This window comes from Anabrus simplex, chromosome X, assembly GCF_040414725.1.
Source record: "Anabrus simplex isolate iqAnaSimp1 chromosome X, ASM4041472v1, whole genome shotgun sequence".
Lineage (NCBI taxonomy): Eukaryota > Metazoa > Arthropoda > Insecta > Orthoptera > Tettigoniidae > Anabrus > Anabrus simplex.
In genome coordinates, this window is record NC_090279.1 from 168,511,307 (window position 1) to 168,539,272 (window position 27,966).

Below are 27,966 nucleotides of genomic sequence, written 5' to 3' on the forward strand. Positions count from 1 at the left end.
CATTAGATGGGGACGTAAAGCCTTGAGCAGACCCTTGGGTTCTTTGACAGGAGTAGGCTATGTGCCCGCACTGGGTTTCACCCTCTCTCTACATCATCATCGTCATCATAATCAGCCCATGAGCGTCAAACAGAAAGACCTGCGCCAGGCGAGCCAAACATATCCTCTGACCCTTCCGGCACTAAAAGCCATACGCTAAATAAATCATTTCATTTGCAAAGCACATCTGCTAAAATACTTCACTGAAATATTAAAACTTTTCCTTTAGTACAGTGTTTTAAGTTACAGTAATTACTGCATTTAATCCTGATATTTTGATTTTGATGAGATGATTTAAAACAGATATGAAGTAATTCATTGAAAACGAAAAGGTATTAACAAACAGATCAGGTTTAATGTTAAGATTTACGGCTCCAGACAGGTTCATTCTATCTTATTACAGTAAATTACAGTAAACTCTGTTCTTAAAAGAAGAATCACAATATTTCACTGAGCAACCAATTTTACTACACTGCTCTCATAAAATTTCATTACCTCAAAATTTCATTTGAAATCTTGCTTCTTGGAAATTAAATATAAATTCAATAACATTCTGAATATGTAACACAAGAAAAACATTACATGCATCTAACTAGACATTTTACTGCATAGGTATAATAATAATAATAATAATAATAATAATAATAATAATAATAATAATAATAATAATAATAATAATAATAATAATAATGATTTTCAAACATAACAAAATTAATTGTATCCATTCTTCCATTTTAACAACATCTCTCTCATTGAACACATACTAAAATCTCAGCAGATATATTACTGTATAGATAAAATATAATAATATTAATGATTTTCAAACATAACAAAAATAGCTGTTTGCATACCCATTCTTCTATTTTTACAACATTTCTCTCATTGAATACATACTATAAAATGTAGCTTCAAAGCTTGGTGAAAAATCAAAACTATACAGCTGCATTCAGTTCATATATTGCTAGCAAAAAAACACTTGTCAGCCTCATACACAACTCCAACAGAGATCTGTAAAACTATGCTACAGTATAAAGCTTCATACAGCTACCAGCGTGTGTCTGTTAGTCAACTGATATGTTGTTGGTGAACACTGGTTACTAATTATTTCTGGGATCTTCTTATTTCCAGAAACGGTTGAACAGATCCATGAAGGAATCGTAGATCATGAACGTGATCGCCACGTCTAAACAGACACGGCCAAGTCGAGGTACAGTACCTTTGTAGAACCTGTAAATTTAAAATAGTTATTAAAATTCAATTAACTGGCTGAAAATACAGTAATTTCCCAGATATTCTGGAATGCCATAAAGATTAACGACACTTAAGTACTTTGTTTTAAAACTAGCCCATGCCTCTGCTTATGAATATTCATGAACCGTTTATAAAGAATGTCACCAACACACAACTCCATGTTGATCTATTAAATCGTGACTATAGTCCCTATCCATGTAAGCTTATACACTAAGGGTAGAACCTTACTTCTTCTCCCCTCTTAATACTGAAGGTAGTGATTTATAGTTATTTTCTAACTGTTGGGTTTGATTCAGTGTTCCTAACCATACAGTTTAGGGACCCTACTTGCCGATATGACGCATACAGTTACTCTTAATTTTGCAGGTTGGCACAATGTAGTAATGATTTTTTTTGTGACTTCCAAGATTATACGCACCAATACATACTGCCACTGCTGTATTGTGAAAATCACTAGTAGTTACATTTGCGGGAGTAGGTAAAGCATATTTTCTTTTTTTCTGTAGGATTGTAAATCTGTTTGGATAATACCAGGCAAGAAGAATTGTGGCATGTTCGAATAATGCATTTAATAAGTTAGTTGGTGTTAAACGATTAACAAAGCATTTTATTAATATGGTCTTATTTCGTCCATTTCGTATGTATAGAATTCAATTATGATGTATAAGAAGCAAGAAAAATCTGTAAGAAGTCCTCCGTAAAGGAAAGCAATGTTACCTCCTCCATAAAGATCACTTCAGTTGAAATGGAAGGAAATTTCGTTAAACTAACCTAACCTAACCTAACCTAACCTAACCTAACCTTGTCTTGTCACGACTTTGGTACGGTTCAAAAATCAAAGAATACGGTTAAAGTAAAACATATATCAAAATAAAGGCAGAAGTATATAACACTAAATTGAGCGAAGGTAAGAGTGTGTTTAGTTCCTCAATGAACTAAAATCTGACTTAATTATGAATATCTTGATGAATCATTTACTTGGGTAAAGGAACCTCCATTATTGATACTTATATTGAAGTTAGTTGTTGATGTTTATGTCTCGTGATTTTAGTACATAGCCCAATTCCTGGGGGCTTTAAAATACTGGGCCACCCTCTCTCCAGGGGTCATAAATATGGAGGGTCCTTGCCCTGGGTTATGGGTGAAGACCTCAATGGCATCTATGGCGGAGAAGATGAACTTCAGTACGGCAAGATGGCAGAAGGAGCAAATCCGTAGTCTGTACTCCCAAGGAGCGGCTACAAAAGGCATCTGACTCCGTGTTAGGGGCGGCCTAATTTGAACCTGGCAGAAGGTAATAAAATGCCTTTGGGAGTGGCGAACCCATCGTACAAACAGCCTATAAAATGAGTGCGAGTGAATCGAGCCATCGAAAAATGCTAGGGCGTCACCCGTATGTGACGCGCAGTTCCTGGTGCTCTGGGGGAACTGTGAGAAGTGGGCTACCAGACATTACAAGAATCGGTATCATCAATATCATGACTTTGAATGGCAAGGTAGAAGAACTGATAGGGTATATGGAGAAGAAAGACATAGCAATGATGGGAATAAGCGAGACAAAATGGAAGGGGAAAGGTCAAAAAGAACTGAAGATAAGGTATACATTATATTGAAGTGGAGGAAAAATGGCAACAACTGGTGTTTGTGTTATACTGAGAGAAGACCTAGTGCAATATGTGGACAAAATTGACCAGATCAGTGACATGATAATTAAAGTTAGACTTAGACTTGAGAGTGGAACCAAGGATTTTATACAGGTTTATGCACCCCAATCAGGGAATGCAGATGAATGTTTAGAAGAGTTTCTAGAAGAACTGGAAAGTTGTATTGAAGACAAAGAGGTTATAATAATGGGAGACATTAATGCACATGCTGGAACAGACAGGGAAAAGAAAAGATAACTGGCCCTTATATTTACGGAAACCAAGGTGAAGAAGGAGATTTGGTAATAGATTTTTGTAGAAGGAATGGATTAATTGTTGGTAATATGTGGTTTAGAAAAAAGAACTCACAAAAAATAATTAGATATGGTTGGGGAGATAGAAAGACAATAATAATTTAATTTAATGTTATTTGCTTTACGTCCCACTAAGTACTTTAACAGTCTTCGGTGACGCCGAGGTGCCGGAATTTAGTCCTGCAGGAGTTCTTTTATGTGCCAGTAAATCTACTGACACGAGGCTGTCGTATTTGAGCACCTTCAAATACCACCAGACTGAGCCAGGATCGAACCTGCCAAGTTGGGGTTAGAAGGCCAGCACCTTAACCGTCTGAGCCACTCAGCCCGGCATAGAAAGACAAAGACAATGATTGATCTTATTCTGGTGGAGAAGAAAAAACGTAGACAACTGGAAGATGTGACAGCAATGCCAAGAGCAGTTTTCGAAGGAGTCCATAAAGTGTTGGTAGCCAAATTAAGACTTGGTAAAACAACAAAGTTAATAGGAAAAAGGGAAAGAAAAATAAAGGAGAGAAGTTAAAAGAGAAAGAAATAAGGGAATAATTTCAAGAGGATCTGAAGAAAGAAATTCCCAAAGATGACTTGAATAGTGTGGAAGAGGAATAGACATGTTTCAGAAATGGATTTGTAAAGTGTGCAGTAAACACCTGTGGAAGACTATCAGGGAGGAAAAGGAAAAGGAGACTCCTTGGTGGAACAGCAGGGTAAAGGAAGAAGTTAAAGAGAAACAAATGGCTTGGAGGAAGTGGATAGGCAGCAATAGTACAGAGAATTGGTAAAAATATAAAGAAGCCAAAAAGGTATGTCTGAAAATAGTACAAGAAGAGAAACGGAAGAGCTGGGAAAGTTTCACAGAAACTTTACAGAAAGATATAAAGGGAAGTAAAAAGGTTTTGTATGGTTTGGTGAAGAACAGTTTATGAAACAGGGGAGATACAAAATTTGTAAAAACTGAAACAGGGCAGATACTGATGCAAAGAGATGACAAACTAAAAAGATGGGAAGAATACTTCTCAGAATTTCTAAATATTAAATACAGTGAACTGGTAGATGAGAAAGAGCAAGAAGAAACAATGGGGAAAGAAGAACAAGAAAAGGAGATGTCGATGCTAGAAATAGAGGAAGCCGCACAAGAGATGAAGAGCGGTACAGCAACAGGAGTGGATGAGGTAACTATGGAAATGATTAAAGCAGCAGGACCAATAGGGCTACAGTGGCTGTACAGATTGTTTAGAATAATCTGGAGGAAGAAAGTGATCCCAGAAGAGTGGGGAAAGTATTTAATTATCCCGATATATACAAAAGGTGATAAAAAGGAATGCAATTACTACAGAGGGATCACTCTTATTGCCCATGTAGCTAAGATATTTGAGAGTATTGGAAGGAAGATTGAGGAGGAAGCTAGAAGGAGAAACGGAAGATGAACAGTACGGTTTTAGGAAAGGCAGATCAACGTTTGACCTGATCTTTACATTAAAACATATTTTTATGATGGAGAAAAGATGGGAGTTTGGAAAAGACATAGTGATGACATTTATTGATATTCAGAAGGCTTATGACAGTGTGCCCAGACAGTTGGTATGGGACACATTAAGGAAAAAACAAGTTAACAAAGTGGAAGTGCAACTGATAAAAGCTATGTACTTAAATTGTGTTAGTAGTGTGAAGACTAGTATAGGAAAAACAAAATGGTTTAAAGTTGAAACTGGTCTCTGATAGGGAAGTGTACTATCCCCCATACTATTCATCATAGTCATGGATGAAATTCATAAGAACATTAAACAGAGATTGGGAAGACAGGCAACAAAATCCATGTTATTTGCATATGATATACAGTAGTTATATGGGGTGAGAATGAAACGGATGTGCAAAAACAAGTAGATGTATGGAATCAAGAGAGAGAAAAATTTGGGATGAAAGTAAACACAGAGAAAGTAAAACAATAGTGATGACAAGGGGAAGGAAGGAAGGAAGGAAGGAAGAGGAAAGATAAAACCGAAAGGTAAAATTCTGGAAGTGGTTAAAAGTTTCAAGTACTTGGGAAGTGTGATCACAGAAGATGGAAAGATTACTGAGGAAATTGGAAAAATAATACAACAGCATACCAGAGTGTAAGAGGTAATTTGTGGAACCAAGATGTCCTGACAAAATGTACGAAAGTATTATATTCAACCTATTATGAACCCATACTAACCTATGCAACTGGATCATGGGCTACAACAAAACGAGGAGAGAGTAGAATACAGGCAGCGGAGATGAAATTCCTACGAGGTATCGAGGGCAAGACCAGAAAGGATAGAATTAGAAATGACGAGATAAGGAAAAGGAAAGGAATCTTGAAACTTTAAGACAGGATAGAAACAACAAAGGTAGAGTGGTATGGGCATACGATGAGAATGAGAGAAGAGAGAGTGCCAAAGAAAACAAAACAAAAAAGCTTTTTCAGAGAAGTTAACAGGAAAGAGACCACGAGGAAGACCCCAATTTTTTTTTTTTTTTTTGCTAGTTGCTTTACGTCGTACCGACACAGATACGTCTTTTTTTTTTTTTTTTTTTTGCTAGGGGCTTTACGTCGCACCGACACAGATAGGTCTTATGGCGACAATGGGAGAGGGGAGGGCTAGGAGTGGAAAGGAAGCAGCCGTGGCCTTAATTAAGGTACAGCCCCAGCATTTGCCTGGTGTGAAAATGGGAAATCACGGAAAACCATTTTTCAGGGCTGCCAACAGTGGGGTTCGAACGTACTATCTCCCGAATACTGGATACTGGCTGCACTTAAGTGACTACAGCTATCGAGCTCGGTAAAAGAAGACCCCAAAAGAGGTGGACAGATTCAGTGTGGGAGTGCATAGAGAAGAGGGGAGGAAAACCAGAAGATGTACTTGAAAAAGGAGAAGAGTGGTGGAGAGACAGCCAGCGATGGAGGTCCTTGATTCACAACCCGACCCGGGAAGCTGGAAACGGGAAATGAAGATGATGATGATTTTAGTATGTAACTAGTTAAGTTAACAGCAGTGATGAGCCTATTAAAAAAAAGAAAATAGGGCGGCAATATTTTCTTTTTAGTGTATAGCCTTACGTGCCTAGTACTATGTAGTAAGTTGGCATACTTCAATTAAAAGTTCCTCTTCCTAGGTGGAACAATGGCCCATGATTATGACGAGAGAGTCACTAAAATAGCTTGGCATTAATGAAGAATTAACAGGAAAAGAAGTCTAAGGAAACAAAAGATGAAGGACAAAACAGGAAGGTTGCAGGGTGGTCAGGTTGCTAACAGATTATTCAATTAGAAGAGTACACCAGTAACCAACAAAAAATGGATCTTGAAAATAAAACTAGTTGACACCAAACTATGCATGCATAGTTTACTGATAGAGAATAATCTGCAGAAAGCTACGCTTTCCTACAATAAACAACTTAAGAAACTACTATATTGTTTAAAACAGCATGAAGGCATGCTTGCAGAGGAAATATACACCTTTCAATGAGCTAGAGCTGTGCGTCTTGCATTCAAATATGGCTAGCTATTCTGTTGAATGAACCCATCTCCTCGCTGGATGTTTTCAACGGTGATACCTCCAAAACTATTCGTTCAAAATACTTTCTGTAAAAAGCCTCATCATAGTCATTAAATTTACTCACCTATTGGGTTGATAATTTTCATCAAGTGTGTCAGATTTTTGCAAATAATCACAAAAACATTTCGCTGTTCTGTAAATGGTACAGACGGAAATCTTCAAAACATTTATTGTCAGCTATCTATTGGAGATGGATACGTGCTTCCACTTACTCTTACTCTTCTGAAGAACTAGTCAAAATTTAAAATGCTAAAATTGTATAATTTTTAATGATTTTGACATTTTTCATGGCTAGGGAAAGCAATGATTTAAAATTTTTGGAATATTAGAAAGATCATACCTAACTCAAAAATGAGCTGTAATTATTGTAATAGTACAGCAATTTATTTTTTTATATAAATTTATGAAGGTAATAAGTTCTATGATCTATTTAGCTTCATAGTCCATATTGATAATTCAAGCACACAAGTATGAAGGATGAGTTCTCCACCTAATCAATACTTTATTTTACATAGTGTCAATATTATTTATATAACAGGACAGTACCAGTTTCGACCTGTAAATAGGCTCAGCTGCTGAAGAACCTGCTTAATAGCAACTGCACAGAATAAATACTACTGAAATTAAAATTAAACAAGAATGTCATTAAAATAAACATTAATGCCATTATTCTAAAAAATACTTAAGGTTAATATATACACATATGGTACAGTTTTGAGGGTTGGAGGACATTTTTCCCTGACCCCAATGTTTAATTTTAATTTTAGTAGTATTTATTCTGTACAGTCGCTATAAAGCAGGTTCTTCATCAGCTGAAGATGGCCTATTTACAGGTCGAAACCAGTATTGTCCTTTTATGTAAATAATATTGACACTATGTAAAATAAAGTACCGTATTTACGCGAATAATACCCGCATAGTTTTAAAAAAAATGAGGCACGAAATTGAGGTGCGGGTTTTATTTGCGTCAATGTTGGCATTTAATTTTTTCAAAATGAGCCTTCCTAAAGTTAGGGTGCGGGGATTATTTGGCAGCGGGTATTATTTGCGTAAGTTCGGTATTGATTAGGTGGAGAACTCATCCTTCATACTTGTGTGATAATAAGTTTAAAAAAATAAAAAATCTGACACAGCTATGGATGCCAGTCAGGTTATATTCTGAAATCTGACGGATATTGAAGACACATCTACTAAAACATACTAATCATACAGAGCTTTATTTTAAAATCTTGACCGATGACAGAGCATTTTTCTTCTCCACTGCCAGGCGTGCGATACCACCAGTTCTGTACTTTAAAGCCGGTCTGTAGCCTGCGATGGCGTGTGCTCAATCGAAGGCTAAAGCCCAGGATTGCTCATATGCAAAGAACATTTCATTATAGCAGCGCATCCTCGTATGTAAAAAGTACTTTAATTACGAATCGGTTAGTCAGATGCATGTTGGATTTGTTTGGAAATTTCGTGGTGAAGTGTGTCATTCTTTTACTTGTGAAATAGACCAAAAGAAAAGGTTTATCAGACAGATCCTCATACATTGGAGGAGGAACTAAAAGAAAACATTATGAATGAGATCAGAAACATTACAAATCTTCTGAAAACAAAAATGCTATATGTTCCTTTATAGTTTCAAATACTTCCAAATACTCATTTTCACATCTGTAACATCTTTAGTTTTTGAGATATAAGTATCCACATACAAAGAATTTTACATTTTTCTATTCTTTCACCCTCCTTAAGTGGATTTTTCAGAAACAAAAGAATACGTGTTTATTTATTTTTAAAGAAGATTTTTCACACACCAGGATTCCCAGCCAGAAAGTCAAACTAATTTCCCTGGAATTTCCCTGACTTTCCCTGACAAAAATTTGGCATTTGTGCAATTTTAACAGCCTCCTCCACCCCCATTACCTGTCCAACACACACCTGTTAACAATATTTATTACTCAAATAGGAAATTTTGAACAGTAAAGTACATACAATTTAATAATGATCTGCCAGATAATAATAAATATTATTATATTTTATTTATAAGGCCTACATGAATAATGAAAGTATTACTATTAAAATTACTAATGAATACACAATGTTGGTAATAATGTAAAAAAAAAATGCAGCTCAACAAAATTACACTCAATTTTTTCTGGTTTCAAGTAGGCATATTTTATCTTCAATTCTGGCTTCACATTCTTGTGACTGCATTCTTTTAACTTTTTTTTCATCTTCCAACTCTCTTATTTCATCACTTACACCAGCCTGGCAAAAGTAATTGTATGTGATATACGTTACATTTAGTGTCCTTATGTAAAAACTAATACCAGTTAACATAAATAAATGAACTGGATTAAAGCCACTATATATATATTTATTTAATAATAAAGCCAAGTTTAACTCCGCCATTGTCCGGTCCCAAGTCCGGAATGAGAAAGGAGGAGGGTTTGCTGGTCTGGCACCCAGCTGTAAAATTGCCAACGCCGAGTGTTGGGCGGCGGGAAATAACCTGACTCCCTAAGGGGGCCAACGGCTTCGGGCGAATGAGCCCCTTTGGGTGGGGTGATGGTCCCCACAGTGGAGGAAATGCCACTGGAATCCATTATGCAGCGTCTGTTCTCCAGGTTAGGGGCGGCTGCACAAGGCGTCTGTACTCCAGAGGAGCGGCCTCATTATCACCTCACTGGATCACATCCAGAGTTGTAATTCGGGACCTAGTCCCACACAGGTGACACCTTGACAGTCAACCATGGAAGGTCTTTTCAGGAATACTCCACCGGCTGAACCAAGAGTTCAGAGAAGGCAGCATTCGGATACGGTGGGCTGCCACCTGAAAGATACCGTGAAGTCGGAGGCACGGAAATACCCCAGTACTACATACACGAATGAGACAAAATCAAGAATCAAACCAAAGCAGATAACATACTTCTCTACACACAACATAAACTCACTCATGCAAACCGGTAAACTAAAAGTGATCACCAACATAATGGACCAACACAAAATTCTTATCATGGGATTACAGGAAATTAGAAACACTGACCAGGATGCCTTGGAATCTCAAGGGTACAGACTTTATAAAGGTATACCCGGGAAGAGAGTGATGAAGAATGTCCCACAATTTGGAACAGGATTTTTGGTCAGCCTTAAAATAATAAACTCAGTTCAAGAATTCAGATCACAGTCTCCACGACTCTTAACGCTCACCTTAAAGGCATCTAATAAAATCTATACTATAATAAATGCCCATGCTCCCACTAATGATAAAAACAACTCCTCAAAAGACCAGGAGGAAACAGGAGAATTTTGGGACCTATTGGACCAGACCATAGATAACATCCCCAAACACCATATAAAATTATTAATAGGCGACTTCAACGCTCACTAGGCAGAGAAAGAAAATACCGTGACATCATCGGAAAATGGCCAGCACACAAGAAAACAAATAAAAATTGAGAGAGACTAGTTGACCTGTGTAGAAACCATAATTTAATCTCAAAATCTACATGTTTTAAGAGGAAACCTCAAAAACTCAAAACATGGAAACACCCTGACTACACTAAAGAAGAATGGCAACTGGACCACGTCTGCATGGACAAATACCACCACAAAGAGATCTATAACGTCAAAGTCCTCCGAGGAATAGACACAGGTTCAGATCACTACGTAGTTAAAATTAAAATTAAACTCACTCCCCAGAGGAGACAACAAAAGCAAGCCCTTAAAACTAAAAGAAAAATAGATCCTACCCAGCTAATCAACAACAAAAATTACCAGAAAGCAACTGAAAAAATAAAAATCACAGACAAACTTGAAGACTTAGTACACAACCTTAAACAAATTGCAGAAGACCTAGCTCCAATTAAACCACGTAAAAAACACCAATGGTGGAACAGTGAATGTGATGAAACAGTGGAGAAAAGACATCAGGCATGGCTATTACATCAGTCCCAAAAGACAGAAATATCCTATCAAAAGCTAGTAAAACAGAGAAAAGAAACTACCCAAGTCTTAAGAAGAATAAAAAGACAACAACATAAGGACACCCTGCAGTTAATTGAAGAACTGTTCAGTAAAACTAAATCAAGGGACTACTACAAAACCTTCAGAAAGCAGCTCCAAAAATATGAACCCCCGACCCTACTGATGAAGGATGAAGATGGTAAGCTGGCCCATAACAATAAAGACAATGCAGAAATTCTGGCTAAACATTTCAGCAAGCTTTTAAATTGTGAGGAACCTACAGAACTCCTTCATTTGGACACCAACACCCCGATAAAAACATCACCAGAAAACATCAATCCCCCCACAATAAAGAAAGTCTACCAAGCTCTGAATAAATTAAAAAACTACAAAGCGCCAGGAGAAGATCAGACCTTTGCGGAAATCTGGAAATATGCAGGAACCTCAGCAAAAGTTGCCCTCCATCAACAACTTGTCTCTATCTGGATTAAAGAAGAACTACCAGAACACTGGACAACAGCCCTCATTCATCCTCTGCACAAAAAAGGGGACAAAACTGACCCTAATAACTACAGGGGAATCTCTCTCCTAGACATAACATACAAAATATTTTCAATAATCATCCTTAATAGGGTAAGTTTACAACTTGAGAAAGAACTAGGAGAATATCAAGGAGGTTTCAGACCCTGGAGGAGCTGTCCTGATCAGATCATGAGTCTTAAGTTGATAATGGACTATAACAGGAGAAGAAACAGAGATATGGTGATAACATTTGTAGATTTCAAGAAAGCTTATGATTGCATCCATAGAGAATCTCTGTTTGAAATTTTAAGACACTTTGGACTAATAAATTAATAAACATGATAAAATTGACTCTCACCAATACCAAGTCAAAAGTGAAGTTTAGGGGTGAAACATCAGAGACATTTGAAATTAAAACTGGACTACGGCAGGGAGATGGGCTCTCACCACTATTATTTAACTGTGCTCTAGAAATGGTAATGAGGGAATGGTTTAGAAAATGTCCCCCCAAAATAAAGATTGGCCGAAAAATCAAAACAAATTGCCTGGGTTTTGCTGACGATTTAGCATTACTAGCAGTGGACATAAAAGAAGCAAAAACCCAGATATCAGAACTTCAAAACATTGCAAATAAAATTGGCCTCAAAATATCATTTGAAAAAACAGAAATTATGCCCCAAAAACCAACACAGCTAAAAGAAGTCACCATAAATGGTAATAAAATCAAAATAGTAACTCAGTTTAAATATCTTGGAGAAGTAATAACACATAACTTAAATGAAAAAATCTCAATCCAAGTAAGAACAAATAGATTAGCTAAAGCACAAAAATTAACATGGGATATCTACAAAAAGAAATGTCTATCAATAAATACAAAAATAAAACACTACAACACAGTTATAAAACCGGAAGCTACATATGCAGCAGAAACACTCTTTTACCTGAATAAACAATCAAAGACTGACAGACTTCAGAAAATTGAAAGGAGGATTGGAAGAACCTGTATCAACAAAAAATATCAGAAAGATGGACAGTGGCGGTTAATACCTAACAAAGTCGTGTACAAAGAGCTAGAACCCATTACAGATACTATGCGTAAGAGGAGACTGGGATTCTTTGGACATATCATGAGGATGCAGGACTCAAGACTTCTGAAACAACTAGTACAACACAATCTCGTCTCAAAAAATACCACAACAGGATGTAAATGGATCAGAGAAGTAAGAGAGGATCTGAAGGAAATAGGCCTTACAACAGAAGACACCAAAAATAAGATAAAATTGAATACAAAACTCAAGAATACAAACCTCCGCTTTACCCTTACACAAAACAAACCAACAACACGCACATTTTCAACTGAGGAAAGGGCACGAAGATCAGAGCGTCTGAAGAAGTACTGGGAGGACCGCAAAGCCCGAACAATCCCTTCAAAGAGACCTGAACGACGGACTGACTAAAGTGATCCTATGTGGTCATAAAAGAAGAAGAAGAAGAAGAAGAAGAAAGCCAAGTTTTCAGCCAAATTGCACTGGCCTTCTCAGGGCAGTGCGGAGGCAAAACTTCACATGCCCTGATGAAGGCCAATGCAATTTGGCTGAAAGCTTGGCTTTATTATTAAATAAATATATATAGTGGCTTTAATCCAGTTCATTTATTTCTTTATATTAATACAATGAGCCACGAAAACCTACGTTCATTAATAACACCAGTTGTTTCGTATCACGTACAAATTTGTCACAAGTCCATCTCATGTTTATGCTAATGGAGCTTCGTTGTTGTAAATGAGGTTTGGATTGGTAATATGGAATGCAGGTATGGACATGTCTGAGAGAAAATATTGTACGTGCTCTGTTTTGGAGGGGAGTAGGTAACAAGAACAATTAGAACAGTTGCAGTTCGCGCATGCGCAATGTCGGACAAGGTCAAAATGCCAAGATCGCGTTTCTTCCTAGTCTGAGAGGAGAATCTAAGAATGTGTATCATGCCTTTGTCTACAAGTTACAACGTGCACTTGAAGTCAATTGAGTGAATAAGTGAGTTAGTTTGTGTTAAAATGGCAAGTGGCAGTGATCTTCAGAGGTGAAAATGTGTGAACAATCCCAACTCTTTCTCTTATATATGTGGTCAGTATACAATTAAAGGCCAGAAGCAAAATATTATGCCATTTATAAAAAGCCTGTACTTGGCATATTTTAACATGAAGTTAGGTGATCAGGACAAAAACTTCGCACCCCATATTATGTGTAAAACGTGTGTAGAAAACCTGCCGCGAAGTACAATGGGTTGCTGCCGTCAATGCCATTCGGAATCCCAATGGCTTGGCAGGAACAAAGAAATCATTTTGACAAATGTTATTTTTATGTATGTAAAGTGTTCAATACGAAAAACAAAAGGCACATTGTGTATCCTTGCCTTCCATCAGCCATAACGCCCGTACCACATGGACCCGATATTCCTGTCCCAAAACCACCAATACAGTTACCAGAGAGTGTGTCTTCGTCATCTTCAAGTGCGGAGGAGGAGGATGATGATGATGATGCCTTTGTACTGGATGTTGAGGATAAAACTCCACGTCTTTATAATCAGTGTGACTTAAATGATTTGGTGCGTGACCTAGGTCTCACTAAAGAAAAGAGTGAAATTTTAGGATCAAGATTAACAGAGAGAAATTTTTTACTTCCTGGGACAAATTCATATTGTTACAGAAATCGGGAGGATGAATTCCGGCAGGTTTTGTTCATGTAGACGAAAATGTGTTTTGCTGTGATATCCCTGGCTTGATTTGTCATCTTGGAACTATTTTCTAAGTGAAGGACTGGTGTCTATTTATTGATACCAGTAAAAGAAGTCTCAAAGGTGTTCTTCTGCACAATGGCAATAAACTTGCTTCAGTGCCAGTCACCCATTCAACATCTCTTCATGAAAACTATCACAATTTATCTATATGTGTTGCAGAAACTGAACTACAATGAACACAGATGGTTACTGTGCTGTGATTTAAAAGTATGCGGTGTCATATTAGAGCAGCAAGGAGGATATACAAAGTTCCTCTGTTTTCTGTGTTAGTGGGACTCTCGGGACAGGGATCGTCACTGGTTAGTGTCTGAATGGCCCAAGAGGAAACAGTTCATGTCTGGAAGAAAAAACATTGTAAATCGTCCATTAATTGATCCTCAAAGTGTGTTATTGCCCCCTTTACATATTAAATTGGGAATTATGAAGCAGTACATGAAGAGTTTGGACAGAGGCAGTCCCTGCTTTCGGTACTTCTGTCAGAAATTTCCAGGGCTGTCGGATGCCAAAATTAAGGAAGGTGTTTTTGACGGCTCCCAAATTCGTAAGCTTATGAAGGATCCGACTTTCAGTACGACGATTAACGAAACACAGCTTCTGGCATGGGAATTATTCAAGAATGTTTGTAGCAAATTCCGGGTAATGTTAAAGATGTCAACTACCAACAGATTGTGGAAACCATGCCGTACAACTTCCAGAAATTAGGTGGCCGGATAAGCTTAAAATTACATTTCCTGCATAGTCATCTGGATTATTTTCCTCCAAATTAAGGAGGATTCAGTGAGGAACATGGCGAGCAGTTCCATCAGGATCTAAAAGAAATGGAACAAAGGTATCAGGGGCGATGGGACGTCTCCATGATGTCAGGTTACTGTTGGTGTCTAGTGTGAGATAACAGTACTGATGAACACAAACGCAAATCAACACAGCATTCATTAACATCAAAGTGCAGTAAACAATTGTGTTCTCGTAGTGAGATTCATACATTCTGGCAATTAACATGTTACTTTTTTGTATATTTGTAGCAATTTGATCATGTCCCATTAAAATGACATATTCTCTATTATGGTGTTTTCTATCAAAATTACAATAATATGTCAAATTTGGATTTCAAATAGCAAATAACTGTATATGATAGGCAAAAATGGTTTACATATTTGAAATCCGCACACCTAAATTAGGGTATATCACCTCTTCAACCTTTCGCCGGAGAGAAATTTTTTTATTTTTCACGGGCCGGTGTTATTCTTCGTTTCTCAGCTCTTTTTCTGTCCTCTTCTTTGACCTTCAGGTGTGTCTTCTCCAAGTAATCCTGGTATTTCTTATGAGCACATCTTGCCGATAACAACATTCTATGATTAATTGGTAAGCATCTGACACCTCCATAGTACAAAATGGAATCATTGTCTTTGTGCAATAATTGACTCCTCACGCATGTTTTCTACATTGATTTATTTATAGAAAAGACACACTTCATTGCAGCATTTCCATGAAATGGTATAAGAAAGATTTATTACTTGCCAAAGCTCACTATACTGTTTGTTTTCTGCTAAAATGTCAGCAAAGAAAATGTCTAAACCCATACTAGTCTGCAAAACCAAATATGAGGCCGGATCAAATATAAACAGGTTTTTTAAAAAAAGTTATTGCATCAACCAAACAAATACACATATAGAGGTCACTTTTCTACATATTGTCCTTTTCTCCATTTTCTCCATTGGATTGGTAAGTTTTTGATGCCATCCTGATAGAAAGAAGAGAGACGTGTGCGGAGCCAGTTGAGCAAGAAATCTTCTACGCTTACATCAACATCGAATCGCTGTCCTCCTAGATCTTGAATGAGTGGTCCAAACAAATGGTAATCACAGGATGATAAATATGGACTGTACGGAGGGTGTTCCAGAGGTGTCCAGTGAATTTCCTTCAGTTTTTCCTGCGTTAAAGTGGCAGTATGCAGCTTTGCATTGTCATGAAGAAGAATGACGTTTCAGATCGGTTGCCACCATTGCTTGTTGCGATACGCAGCTTTTGCTTCATCCAAAAGGCGACAATAATAAGCTGCATTACTTTTCCTTTGTTCGTGAAGAAAATCCACTAGCAAAACGCCCATGGAGTCCCAGAAAACAGTTGCAAGCACCTTTCCAGCAGATGGGCGTGTTTTGGCCTTGACCGGACATGCTTCGTCTCTTCGTCCCACTCCATGCTTGTTTGCTTTGACTCTGAGGTGTAATGATGCACCCAAAATTCATCACAAGTCACAATACGATGCAAGAAATCCTCTCCTTCCTCCTCATAGCAATGCAGGAGTCTCTGACAAACATCCTGGTGTAAAGTTTTTTGTTCCTGTTGAGGAGATGAGGAATTCACCTGGAAGACAATTTTCTGAAATGGAGTTCATCTTGGACGATGGTTTGAACACTTCCATAACTTATTCCAGTGGCTAAAACAATGTGACATTTTTATTCACAATAATGTCACAAATGGCAACAATGTCGTCTGCAGTGAAGCTTGTCCACAGTCTCCTTTCATGAGGTTCATTTTCCACAGCTTCTCTTCCTGCCACAAATTTTTTAGCCCACTCATACACTAGAATCTGGGAAAGTGTTTCTTCCCCAAAGTGTGCACGGAGCCGTCTCAAAATTTCGGAAAGTTTGGTGCCCTCTTTTGCGAGAAATTTAATAACAGTCATCTTAAAATAGTACCTTTCTTATGATTAAAATAAAACTATTTAAAAAAGATAAAAATAATTAAAATATGTGGGGAGGGTTGAGTGGGGCAGTGAAATGAGAAGAAAAGATGGATTTACTTATGTTCTAACCTAATTTAAAACAATTTCCTATTCACCTAAACAGATATTAAAAATTGGTTAGTATACAGCACTTTCGTTCATATGTAATGTGCATGTTTTTCCTACTTATTCAATTTTTTAAAGTTTTTGAAAAGGACTTTTTCATGTCGATGTTCAATCTCAATTAAAAACTGTTCTCAGCTGATTATTTTTATCTTTTTTAATTTGTTTTGTTTTTCTGAGAAGAAGAAAATTCTCTGTATTTCACCTAAGCAATGTTATGTAGCTGAAGATGTTCCTAAGAACTGAAACATGTTCTAAAAATAATTTGCTTAAAACAAATATATAATATCAAACAGGTGGAAGTTTACTTTTATTGATTTACTGTAATGTAAATAAGATTTGATACAGGAAATAAAACCGATTTCTTGCAACATACCACTTAGATTCACGATTAAGTATTTATTTATTTTCCACCTAGTCGATACAATGATTGCTTAAGGCAATTTTTAATGGTCAAAAGTGGTACATGTTTCGTATATTATCAACATCTTCAGCCACATAACACTGTTTAGATGAAAAATATATAAAATTGACAAAGTAATGCATTACATCTGTGGCTGTGCATTACTTTGTCAATTTTATATATTTTTCATCTAAACAGTGTTATGTGGCTGAAGATGTTGATAATATACGAAACATGTACCACTTTTGACCATTAAAAATAGCCTTAAGCAATCATTGTATCGACTAGGTGGAAAATAAATAAATACTTAATTGTGAATCTATTGAAGTGCGATACGGACCATGAAGCTGATTTTATGTAATACATACCACTTAGTCGAGCAGCTCATCTCCTTTCTTCCAAGTCTTCCCAGCCCAAACTTTGCAACATTTTTGCAATGCTACTCTTTTGTTGGAAATCACCCAGAACAAATCGAGCTGCTTTTCTTAGGAATTTTTGCCGTTTTTGAATCAAGTAATCCTGGTGGGCGTCCCACACACTCGAACCTTATTCTAGTTGGGGTTTTACAAGAGACTTATATGCCCTCTCCTTTATATCCTTACTACAACCCCTAAATACCCTCATGATCATGTGCAGAGATCTGTAACCTTTATTTACAGTCCCATTTATGTGATTACCGCAATGAAGATCTTTCCTTATATTAACACCTAAGTACTTACAGTGATCCTCATAAGGAACTTTCACCCCATCAATGCAGTAATTAAAACTGAGAGGACTTTTCCTACTTGTGAAACTCACAACCTGACTTTTAACCCGTTTATCATCATACCATTGCCTGCTGTCCATTTTACTTTATACAGGTCATTTTGCAGTTGGTTATAATCTTGTAACTTATTTATTACTCTATACAGAATAACATCATCTGCAAAAAGCCTTATCCCTTATTCCACTTCTTTACTCATATCATTTATATATAAGAAAACATAAAGGCCCAAAATAGTACTGCCTTGAGGAATTTCCCTGTTAATGATTACACGATCAGATAAAGTTCCACCTACTCTAAATTCTCCGAGTTCTATTTTCTAGAAATATAGCTAACTGGCAGAGGTAGTCGGATTTTTGAAGGGCGTAAAAATGTCCATCTGACACTCCACGATGTATGATGTTGGTATGTAAAAGATCTCTGGTAACAACACATTTGGTGTTTACCTGACAAAATTCATTAAAACACAGCCACAGATGCCCAAGAGAGAACTGGTTTTCTCTGCCATCTATTAGGTGAAGAATAAAGCAGAACTTCAAAACTGACAAGCAAGCAGCCAGATGGAGTCAAATGAAAATGCTTGCACGTAGCAGCTGAGGCCATACGATTACTGAAAATAAAATTAAACAAAAAGACGGGCAAGATGATGTGAGCCACTTACGCTGTTGGTCCTTCGTTCAGCCAAATCTTCTTAAAGCAATCCCATGTATTCTTGTATTTTGATGCCTCGAGACCCTAAGAAACAAACCAAGGTTTAGTTTTGCACATAAACAACTGAAAACATGATAAGCCCAGTAAATGCTTATGAAAATACTGTAATTTACTCCATTACAATGTGAAGTACGCCTTAACATTGCTGAAACAACCGAGTGATTTTGTAACTAATGTGAGAATTCAATCTCAAAGTAAGTTTTGTTATTAAATAATTAAAACTGTTACCAGTCACTGTATCTCACAAGTTGATTTATGGAAAGAAGAGATAAGAAATTTTGGAATGAAGATTAGTACTGCAAAGAGCAAGACTTTGATAATGACGAGAGGTAACAGAAAATCCAGGGGATAGATAGATAATGCCTTTATTGGTATCCAAGTTAGGGCTCAAGGCCCTCTCTTACACTTAACCACTAGAAAAGTATACATGTACATAACTTATACAGTAATTACCAATACAAATAACACACATAATATTAATACGGGTAGCAATAACAAAAGTAATAATATTAATAATGATAATAATAGAATCCTTGATTTTAAAATACACAAAGTAAAATACACTTAAATGACGTAACTACAATAATCCATTCATTCTCTAATTCACTCAAAAATTATCCAGCAAGTCAGCGGGATCCACTCAACAAATACTCACGGCACACCACTTTAAACTTGTGATGAGAGGGATTGTCCCTGATGTTCGCAGGTAGCCAATTCAATGACCTGGATGCAGAGATTATGAAGGAACAGTGCGGTTTACAGGTATAGCAAGAGAGGAGCCAGATCTCGTATTGTGGTCATGATAGGACGAGAGGTAAGAAAAAAGTGAAGAAAGATAGTTGGGAGTATTAGTGGAAAGTATTTTGTGCAGAAGTGATAACATGTGAAATTCACAGGGCTGGTGCACTCGAAGCCACGTCAGTTTCTTATAATAAGGTGATACATGAGCATCATATCGCAGATTAAATATATGTCTTATGCAGCTGTTCATCTCTGGTCCAGTTCCTTGCTACTGTCGCAGGTTTTATAAGAACAGGAAATGAACCTTTTGAAGTAGTGAACAATTTTAAATATTTGGACAGCAAGATGGAAATTTGGATGGATAAATTGATTTAAGAATACAGCAGTCTGCAAGTTTCTACCAGTGTGTGAGAGACATTGTATGGAACAAAGATGTGCCAATGAAGTGCAAGAAGGTTTTGTATTTGTCTTATTATAAACCTATACTGACCTATGCTTCAGCAGCCTGGACACTAACTAAGCGGAACAAGATACAAGCAGCTGAAATGAGGTTCTTGAGGAGCATACAGGGAAAGACAAGATGAGATAGAATACAAAATAAGGAAATAAGGAGAAGCATGGGAGTGTGTAAACTTCAAGAAGAGAGTGATATAGCAAAGCTGAAATGGTTTGGGCATGATGAGAATGCCAGGAGAGAGAATACCAAAGAGAACATTCATGGATATAGAGACTGCAAAGAGGCCTAGAGGACGGCCTAGAATGAGATGGAGGAGCTCTGTTGTGGACTGTATTGCAAATAGAGGAGTCGACAGCAATAAAGTACTAGAAGAGGAGTAGTGGAAAGATACAGTAAGGTGAAGGGCTTGGGTACACTACCCTACCCAAAGAGAATCTGGAAAAGGGAATGGATGCAGAGGAAAGAGAAGAGAAGACCAGTAACAATCTGTACATTACAAAATGTTTACGAAAAACAGCTTTGTCCAGTCTGTCCAGCCGTTTTACTGGACTGATTTCCTTCAGTTTTGTTTTATTCTCTCCAGAATTACTGCCGGTGAATCATGAGGCATTGATAGGCAACTTTGAGTAATCCTAAAATCAAGTCACTAAATGGCTGCTCCAGTAACAGCATTCATCATCATCATCATCATCATCATCATCATCATCATCATCATCATCATCATCATCATCATCATCAATGTCCTACTCTAGTCGCCCGGGTGTGGTTAACAAGCCTCCTCCACTCCTTTATGTTCTTCCACTTTTCCTGCTCCATTACTTCTGCCACATCCAATCCAGCTTCTCTAATGTCCTTCCAAATCTGATCCATCCCACCATCTTCTCGGTCTCCCAACTGGTCTCTTTCCCTTAACTTCTCTTTCCAGTTCCCTTCTTGCTACCCGTTCCTTTCCCGTTCTTTTTACCTGTCCGAACCATTTCAGTCTTGCTTTCTGCATCTTCTGTACTAACAGTTCTATATTTAGCTCTTCTCCGATTTTAATATTTTGAATTCTATCTCTTGTCTTTTTAACCGATGTTCTTAAAAATTTCATTTCTACTGCTTGGATCTTACTATTTTGTCTCTTATTAGTTACCAGCATTTCTAGTCCGTATGTTACAATTGGTATGAAATACTGTTCTTTACAATTGGTATGAAATACTGTTCTCTGACTTGATGTTCTACCTTTACTTAGTCTGTTATTAATTTCAGGGTTGATTTCATTACTTCCATTAATAATGCTACCCAGATATGTAAACTGTTCTACATTCTCTATTCATTCTCTGTCTATGTTCACTTAACTTCTCTTTTTCTCTTCCATATGACATTGAGGGCTCTGTATAGCCACTGTAGTCCAATGCTTCCTGCTGTCTTCATCATATCGGCATTGATTTGACGTCCGTGGGCGACCTGCGCATCGTGATGAGGATGAAATGATGATGAAGACAACACATACACCCAGCCCCCATGCCAGCGAAATTAACCAATGATGGTTCAAATTCCCGACCCTGCCGGAAATCAAACCCGAGACTCCCGGGACCAAAGGCCAGCACGCTAACCATTTAGCCATAGAGCCGGACAAAGAAGATGATAATTTTGAAGTACAAGAATTAAACATAGCTAGTGAGCAATCCACTGAGGAAGAAGTAGTAAAGGAAATAAGAACTCCTGCGTGTCAAGAAGTGCAAGATGCGGCAAATGTTGTTTTTTTTAAATGATATTTGTTCATGGCATTGACCTCTGCAGATCTTTTGCCACTAATTTCGACATATGATATAAACCTGCGTGTAAGTGGAATTGCAGAAGTGTAGAGTGTTGAATGCGAGGAAAGGAACGTTAAGGACGACACAAACACCCACTCCCCAGGCCTGGGATATTAATCATTTACAAATTGAAAACCCCTGACCCGGCCAGGAATTGAACCTGGGGCCGCTGGGTGACAGGCGGATGCGTTGCCCCCTACATCGCGGGGCCAGACTGCGACAAATGTTACTGGTCCTCAGTGTGTCAGGAAAAATTAAAAAAAAACATTGGATATTCACTGTCCTCTGCGAAACAGAAGAGTATCTGCTAAGAACATATTCAGACATCTTCCTCGTGCACAAGCAGGCATCCAATTGATCACCAGTTCAAGCTCGGAGATTCTTTTTCCATGGTAACAATACAATGTGTTTTGCAAGAGAACTGGTATTTTGATTCATGGATATGTTTTTCTTTAATAATACAACTTGTTTTGCTACAAAAACTAGTATTTTGTTTCATGGGTATACTTTTCTTACACAATACAATGTGTTTTGCAGGAAAAACTGGTACTTAGTTTCAAAGACATATTTTTCCTACCAGCTACAAAGGCTGGTATTTTATATTCCCCAGTCAAATTGCCGTACATGACCCATCACGCAACTCCTCGTGGGTTAAGTGCGTAATAATCGCAATAGGCCATATATCAAATGCCAAACAATTAATTTGTTCAGTACAGTACTTCATTCACTGTTTCTCCTGAAAAGAAAAAAATAACAAGTTCCGTTCTCCACCGAGCAATTCGCTATTTGTTTTACGTCGCACCGACACAGATAGGTCTTATGGCAATGATGGGACAGGAAAGGCCTAGGAATGAGAAGGAAGCGGCCGTGGCCTTAATTAAGGTACAGCTCCAGCATTTGCCTGGTGTGAAAATGGGAAACCATGGGAAACCATGGAAAACCATATTCAGGGCTGCCGACAGTGGGGTTCAAACCCACTATCTACCGGATGTCCAACCAATTCAACTGAAGGAAATTATAAAGGTGATTTCAGTTACACCTTCTGAAATGATGCACAGAGTTTGATACACCTGATCACAGACGGCAAGATACAAGGGAAACATGGACGTAGGAGGAGAAGTTTATTCTGAGCGCAGAACCTCTGACAGTGGTTCAACATCAATGATATGGCAACTTTAATATGGGAAACAAAAAAATAGAAAAAAATTACTTTTCGATAGTCACCAACCTTCTGTAAGCAGACTGGACCAGAAGAAGAATATCAACTCTCTACTGTATGTTACTTTTAAAGAAAATGATTAAAAGAGTAAAGTACTCATACATAGCAGTGGTGTATTTACCTGCATTCTTGTCTTCACAACATCAATGGGAGTGTTACCAAAGACTGACGCTGCTCCTGCAACAGCACCAAACACACCCACAACAGCTTTCGGTACAGGTTGTTTGGGATCACCACCCCGGTACCAGTCTTTAAGGGTCTCCATAACGAAGAAGCGAATAGCTTGATTACTACCCTGCTTCATAATAGTAGCAGTCACACCTTGATAGACACCACGGAATCCTGAAATATAACAGGAAAGCAAAAATTTATCATACATTCATACACCAAGCTGTCAGGTTCCTATTCATGTTTGTCCTGTGTTTCTTATATTCTACCACTTCTTATCATTTTGTCTCTTCCTTTTTCAGTTTATTTTCCTTTTGTCAGTGATTTTTTTTTTTAAATCTTTTGTAATTGTTAGGTTTTTCAGTCTGTCAAAACTAATTTATGAATAAACAAATTTAGAAACTAGCTGAAAAAAGAAAAAGCATTTTGTAACAAAATTATACCTGAAAAAGAATCTACTTAATTAAAATAGAATGGCATGTTTCATTCTTAAAAGAACATCATCAGATTCTATCAAATCACACTCAAAAAATGTTTATAAATGTATAAATATTGTTGTATGTACGCCATCCTATAAATAACCTAACTCTTGTAAAACCTTCAATTATCATGTTTAAAATATTTTAGTTATCTTTTATTAAATGCTAAGAATGACTATACCCTGTAAATATGTACTGTACATTTGTATAGCCTCAAATACGCATTGTGAATACGTCTAGCCTCAAAAATCTGTGTTGTTGAAAAGTGTAGACAGCTCTGTAATATTTTTATATTGGGTATAATCAAATATCATTCTGATACATATGAAGGTTTCTGGAAACTTACGGTAATGAATTATTATCCAGATCTAGACTGTTTGTCGAACGGTATATGCATATATATATATATATATATACACAGGGTTATTCACCTAACATGTTACACGGAAATAACTTCTAAACCATTAAATATATCGACATACTGTTTTCATATTCGTAAATGGTACGCAGGATCTTGTAAAATAATGTGCTACTTAGTCTCATGGGGTGATTAACAACCGAGATATTGATACTAACTCCATACTTTTAAATCCAATGGCACAAATCCATACAGCTGACCTAAAAGTTCAACTACATACAAGTTCAAATATGTAAGTATTTTTTTAAAAAAATTACTTTTTGAGATATAAGTAAGAACAGCAGGCGCGGTTTTTCATGCCGCATCAGACGGCGTGAAGTCGGGCAAGGACATATTGACCCGTAAGCAGTTTCCTGGGAGCGAGTCCAGCCACAGAATGGATACCAGGGATGTAAGCACCTACAGTAGTACACATATGATGGGTTGGCAAAGTGTGTATGACAGTCGAACACATGACAGGACATGGAGGGTTGATGAGTTTAAAAGGATTAAAACAATTACTTTGCCTTGAAAGGAACATAACGAAAGCTATAATTGTCACTGATTTTAGTGTACAGTTCATACTACTCTATGGGTTGAGAAATAAACATAACACGAAACACCGGAAGAACTCCTTCTAGAAAAGCAAGTGTTCAGAGCTGATCGTGGTGGGATGGCAGCAACACTATTATTTATGTTTTATTTTACACGCATTAATCTCCGCAGAACTCAAGCGTGACTGTAGTAGCATGCCTTCGGGAGAGCACAGGTTCGAGTCCTGCCTCGCCCAACCTGAAAGTGATTTTCATGATGTCCCATGTTCAACACCAGGCAAATACCGGATAGGTACCTTTGTGATAGGCCACGGCCGACGTCCATTCCAAATACTTCCCATTCCCATCCATGAGAAAAGACGCTAAACTGAGCGCAACCTATTACATGTCGAAACGAAACAACTTAAATCTCCCTTCCCCGTCGTGTGTTTGCCAGTCATACAATAACGTTGCACACCCAGGGTATGTTACGGTACATCACATTATGTCTACAGAACATGTCTGGTATCCGTTCTGTGGCTGGAATCAAGGCCAGGAAACTCCTTACGCGTCAATATGTCCTTGCCTGACTTCATGCCGTCTGATGCGGCATGGAAAACCGTGCATGCTGTTCTTACTTATATCTCAAAAAGTAATTGTTCGATTTTGATAATACTTACATATTTGAACTTGTACGTAGTTGAACTTTTAGGTCAGCTGTATGAATGTGTGCCGGTCCATTTAAAAATATGGAATTAGTATCAATATCTTGGTTGTTAATCACCCCATGTGACTAAGTAGCACATTATTTTACAAGACCCTGCGTACCATTTACGAATGTGAAAACAGAATGCCGATATTTTTAATGGTTTAGAAGTTATTTCCGTGTAACATGTTAGGTGAAAAACCCTGTATATATATTGAGCTGACAGGCCCGTGGGAGTTGGTGATTTACAGAGTGTAGAGTGTGGGTTAGAGTGAGTGTTACAGTGAGCTGTGGATTTGGTTAATATCTGAACTTATCAGAATCGACTTGAGTAAGAGGGTAGTCAGTCTTGCCTTGTGATGGTAAAGTGAATAATCAGTGTATGGACTTGTTGATAGCTGTACTTTTCAGAATCGACTGTGTGATGGTGAAGTGAACGACCAATGTGAGGACTTGTTGATATCTGTACCTGACAGAATCAACAGTAAATTTCTTCAGTGTGTTTCCCTTAATAGTGTTGTGTATAACTGTGTGTTGTTAAGGAATATATGTAATGGCAATAAAGTGGTTTTATGCAAGGAAGTGAACGTATCTCGTGTGATATTTATTTACACTAAAATAAAATCACATTGAGAAGGAAAATATTTATGTTTAAATCCTTAAATATTTGAAATTTGGAACTTACCTTAATGAAGTCCTCACCTCTCTCCAGTCTAGCATCGAATCAAATTTAATCATTTAATAATTTAATCTCCCACAAGTCCTACCCCTCGTCCACGTCGTGAAAGATGGACAGGATGAGTTCTGCATGATTTGATTTATATTTCACTATTCAAACCATCATTCGAGGTTTTGATAGACTTCTTTGAATTACTGAGCGAGATGGCCATACGGTTAGAGTCTTGTAGCTGTGAACTTGCATTCGAAAGAGGGTGGGTTCGAATCCCACCGTCAGCAGCTCTGAAGATGGTTTTCCGTGCTTCCCCATTTTCACACCAGACATATGCTGGGGCTGTACCTTAACTAAGGCCATGGCCGCTACCTTCCCATTCCTAACCCTTTTCCACCCTTTTGATGTGTTAGTATGACATCAAACCACGAACAACAACAACAACAACAAAACTGACTTCTTTGAATTACATTGCACTGAGGCTAATTCTGACACTAAGAAACAATCACTAAAATTATGCTATTGTCCTATATAATGCTCTACATTACCATTACATTACCATTACATTACCTGAATGTATCTTATGACAATTATTGTTAACATATAAAAAGAAAAGTACTAAAGGTTTTAACTGCTGTAGATAAAGTTAAATATAAACTCTTAAGTTTACAATATAGAAATCAATTTTTCAACTAGTCCCGGTTTACAATGGTGTCATTTGTGAAAACTTGCTGTTCCAATATGAACTCTCAGACTGCTATTTTGATAGGATTTTTAAAATACACAAAAATACACTGAAAAGAACTCACTGAAAAAAAGAATAAGAAACCTGACTGCAATATCTACATACTGTATACTAACCTAAACACACAAGAGCAGCATTCGAAATTAACTGATCGCACACAGCAGCCAGGTGCCATTAACATGACTAATGTGACCTTCAAATTGCTGTGTACCAGCTCCTAACTGAACTATAATCTGACCTCACTGTACCCACTCACCAAACCCCAACCTTGACATCACCAGGCAGCAGAATAAAACATCAGTGGGGATCTTCTACACTCCAGTGGCGATTCTTCTGACTATTCACTCAAATGAATCCATGTCTCATCACTAAAGAAAAATAACTCTTAAGTCAACATATCGACTGTAAAAACCAATTACAATTCTGAATATTCATGCCAGGGAGCCTCTGTGGCTCAGGCAGCAGCATGCCGGCCTCTGACTGCCGGGTTCCATGGTTTAAATCCCAGTCACTCCATGTGCGAATTGTGCTGGACAAAGCAGAGGTGGGACAGGTTTTTCTCTGGGTACTCCAGTTTTCCATCATATTTCATTCCAGCAATGCTCTCCAATATCATTTCATTTCATCTGTCATTCATTAATCAGTGCCCCAGGAGGAGTGCGACAGGCTTCAGCAGCCGGCACAATTCCTACCCTCGTCACTAGATGGGGCTTCACTCATTCCATTCCTGACGCGGTCGAATGACTGGAAACAGGCTGTGGATTTTCAATATTCGTGCTACTGTTTGGTTCCCTTAAATTTTAGACCACTCTGAGTTTAAATGGTTTTACTTTTGATAGTTTAGCTGTCTTTTAATTTATTTATTTATTTATTTATTTATTTATTTATTTATTTATTTATTTATTTATTTATTTATTTATTTATTTATTTATTTATTTATTTATTTTTGCAGAAGAAAGTGATACACTAGCCTGTGCAGCAAGAAGTGACAGAGATTTGCAGGAGCTTCTTTCCAAGAGGCTTTTCCTCTGTTAATACACGGTGCACACAAAGTCCATATACCCCTATATTAAATAATAAATTAAACTCAAACTGACATGATATAAAAGTAAATATACTCATTATTTATTTATTTATTTATTTATTTATTTATTTATACTTGCATCTTACATCTTAGGATTCTAAAACATCCATATGTGTCCCTCCATGGTCTCTGCATGGCTGAAT

At 37.4% G+C, this 27,966-nt stretch overlaps 1 protein-coding gene across 1 annotated transcript in view; it reads right to left on the bottom strand.

Moving 5' to 3' along the window:
- Positions 1-735: 735 nt before the first annotated feature.
- sea (scheggia) overlaps positions 736-27,966 on the bottom strand; it is a 115,716-nt gene continuing 88,485 nt past the window's right edge. Inside the window, exons 4-6 of the mRNA XM_067158701.2 lie at positions 23,163-23,383; positions 18,773-18,846; positions 736-1,266 (exon numbers count right to left, since the gene is read on the bottom strand). Coding sequence (XP_067014802.2) covers positions 1,158-1,266; positions 18,773-18,846; positions 23,163-23,383 — 404 coding nt within the window. The 3' untranslated portion in view covers positions 736-1,157. The remainder of the gene's footprint in view (positions 1,267-18,772; positions 18,847-23,162; positions 23,384-27,966) is intronic.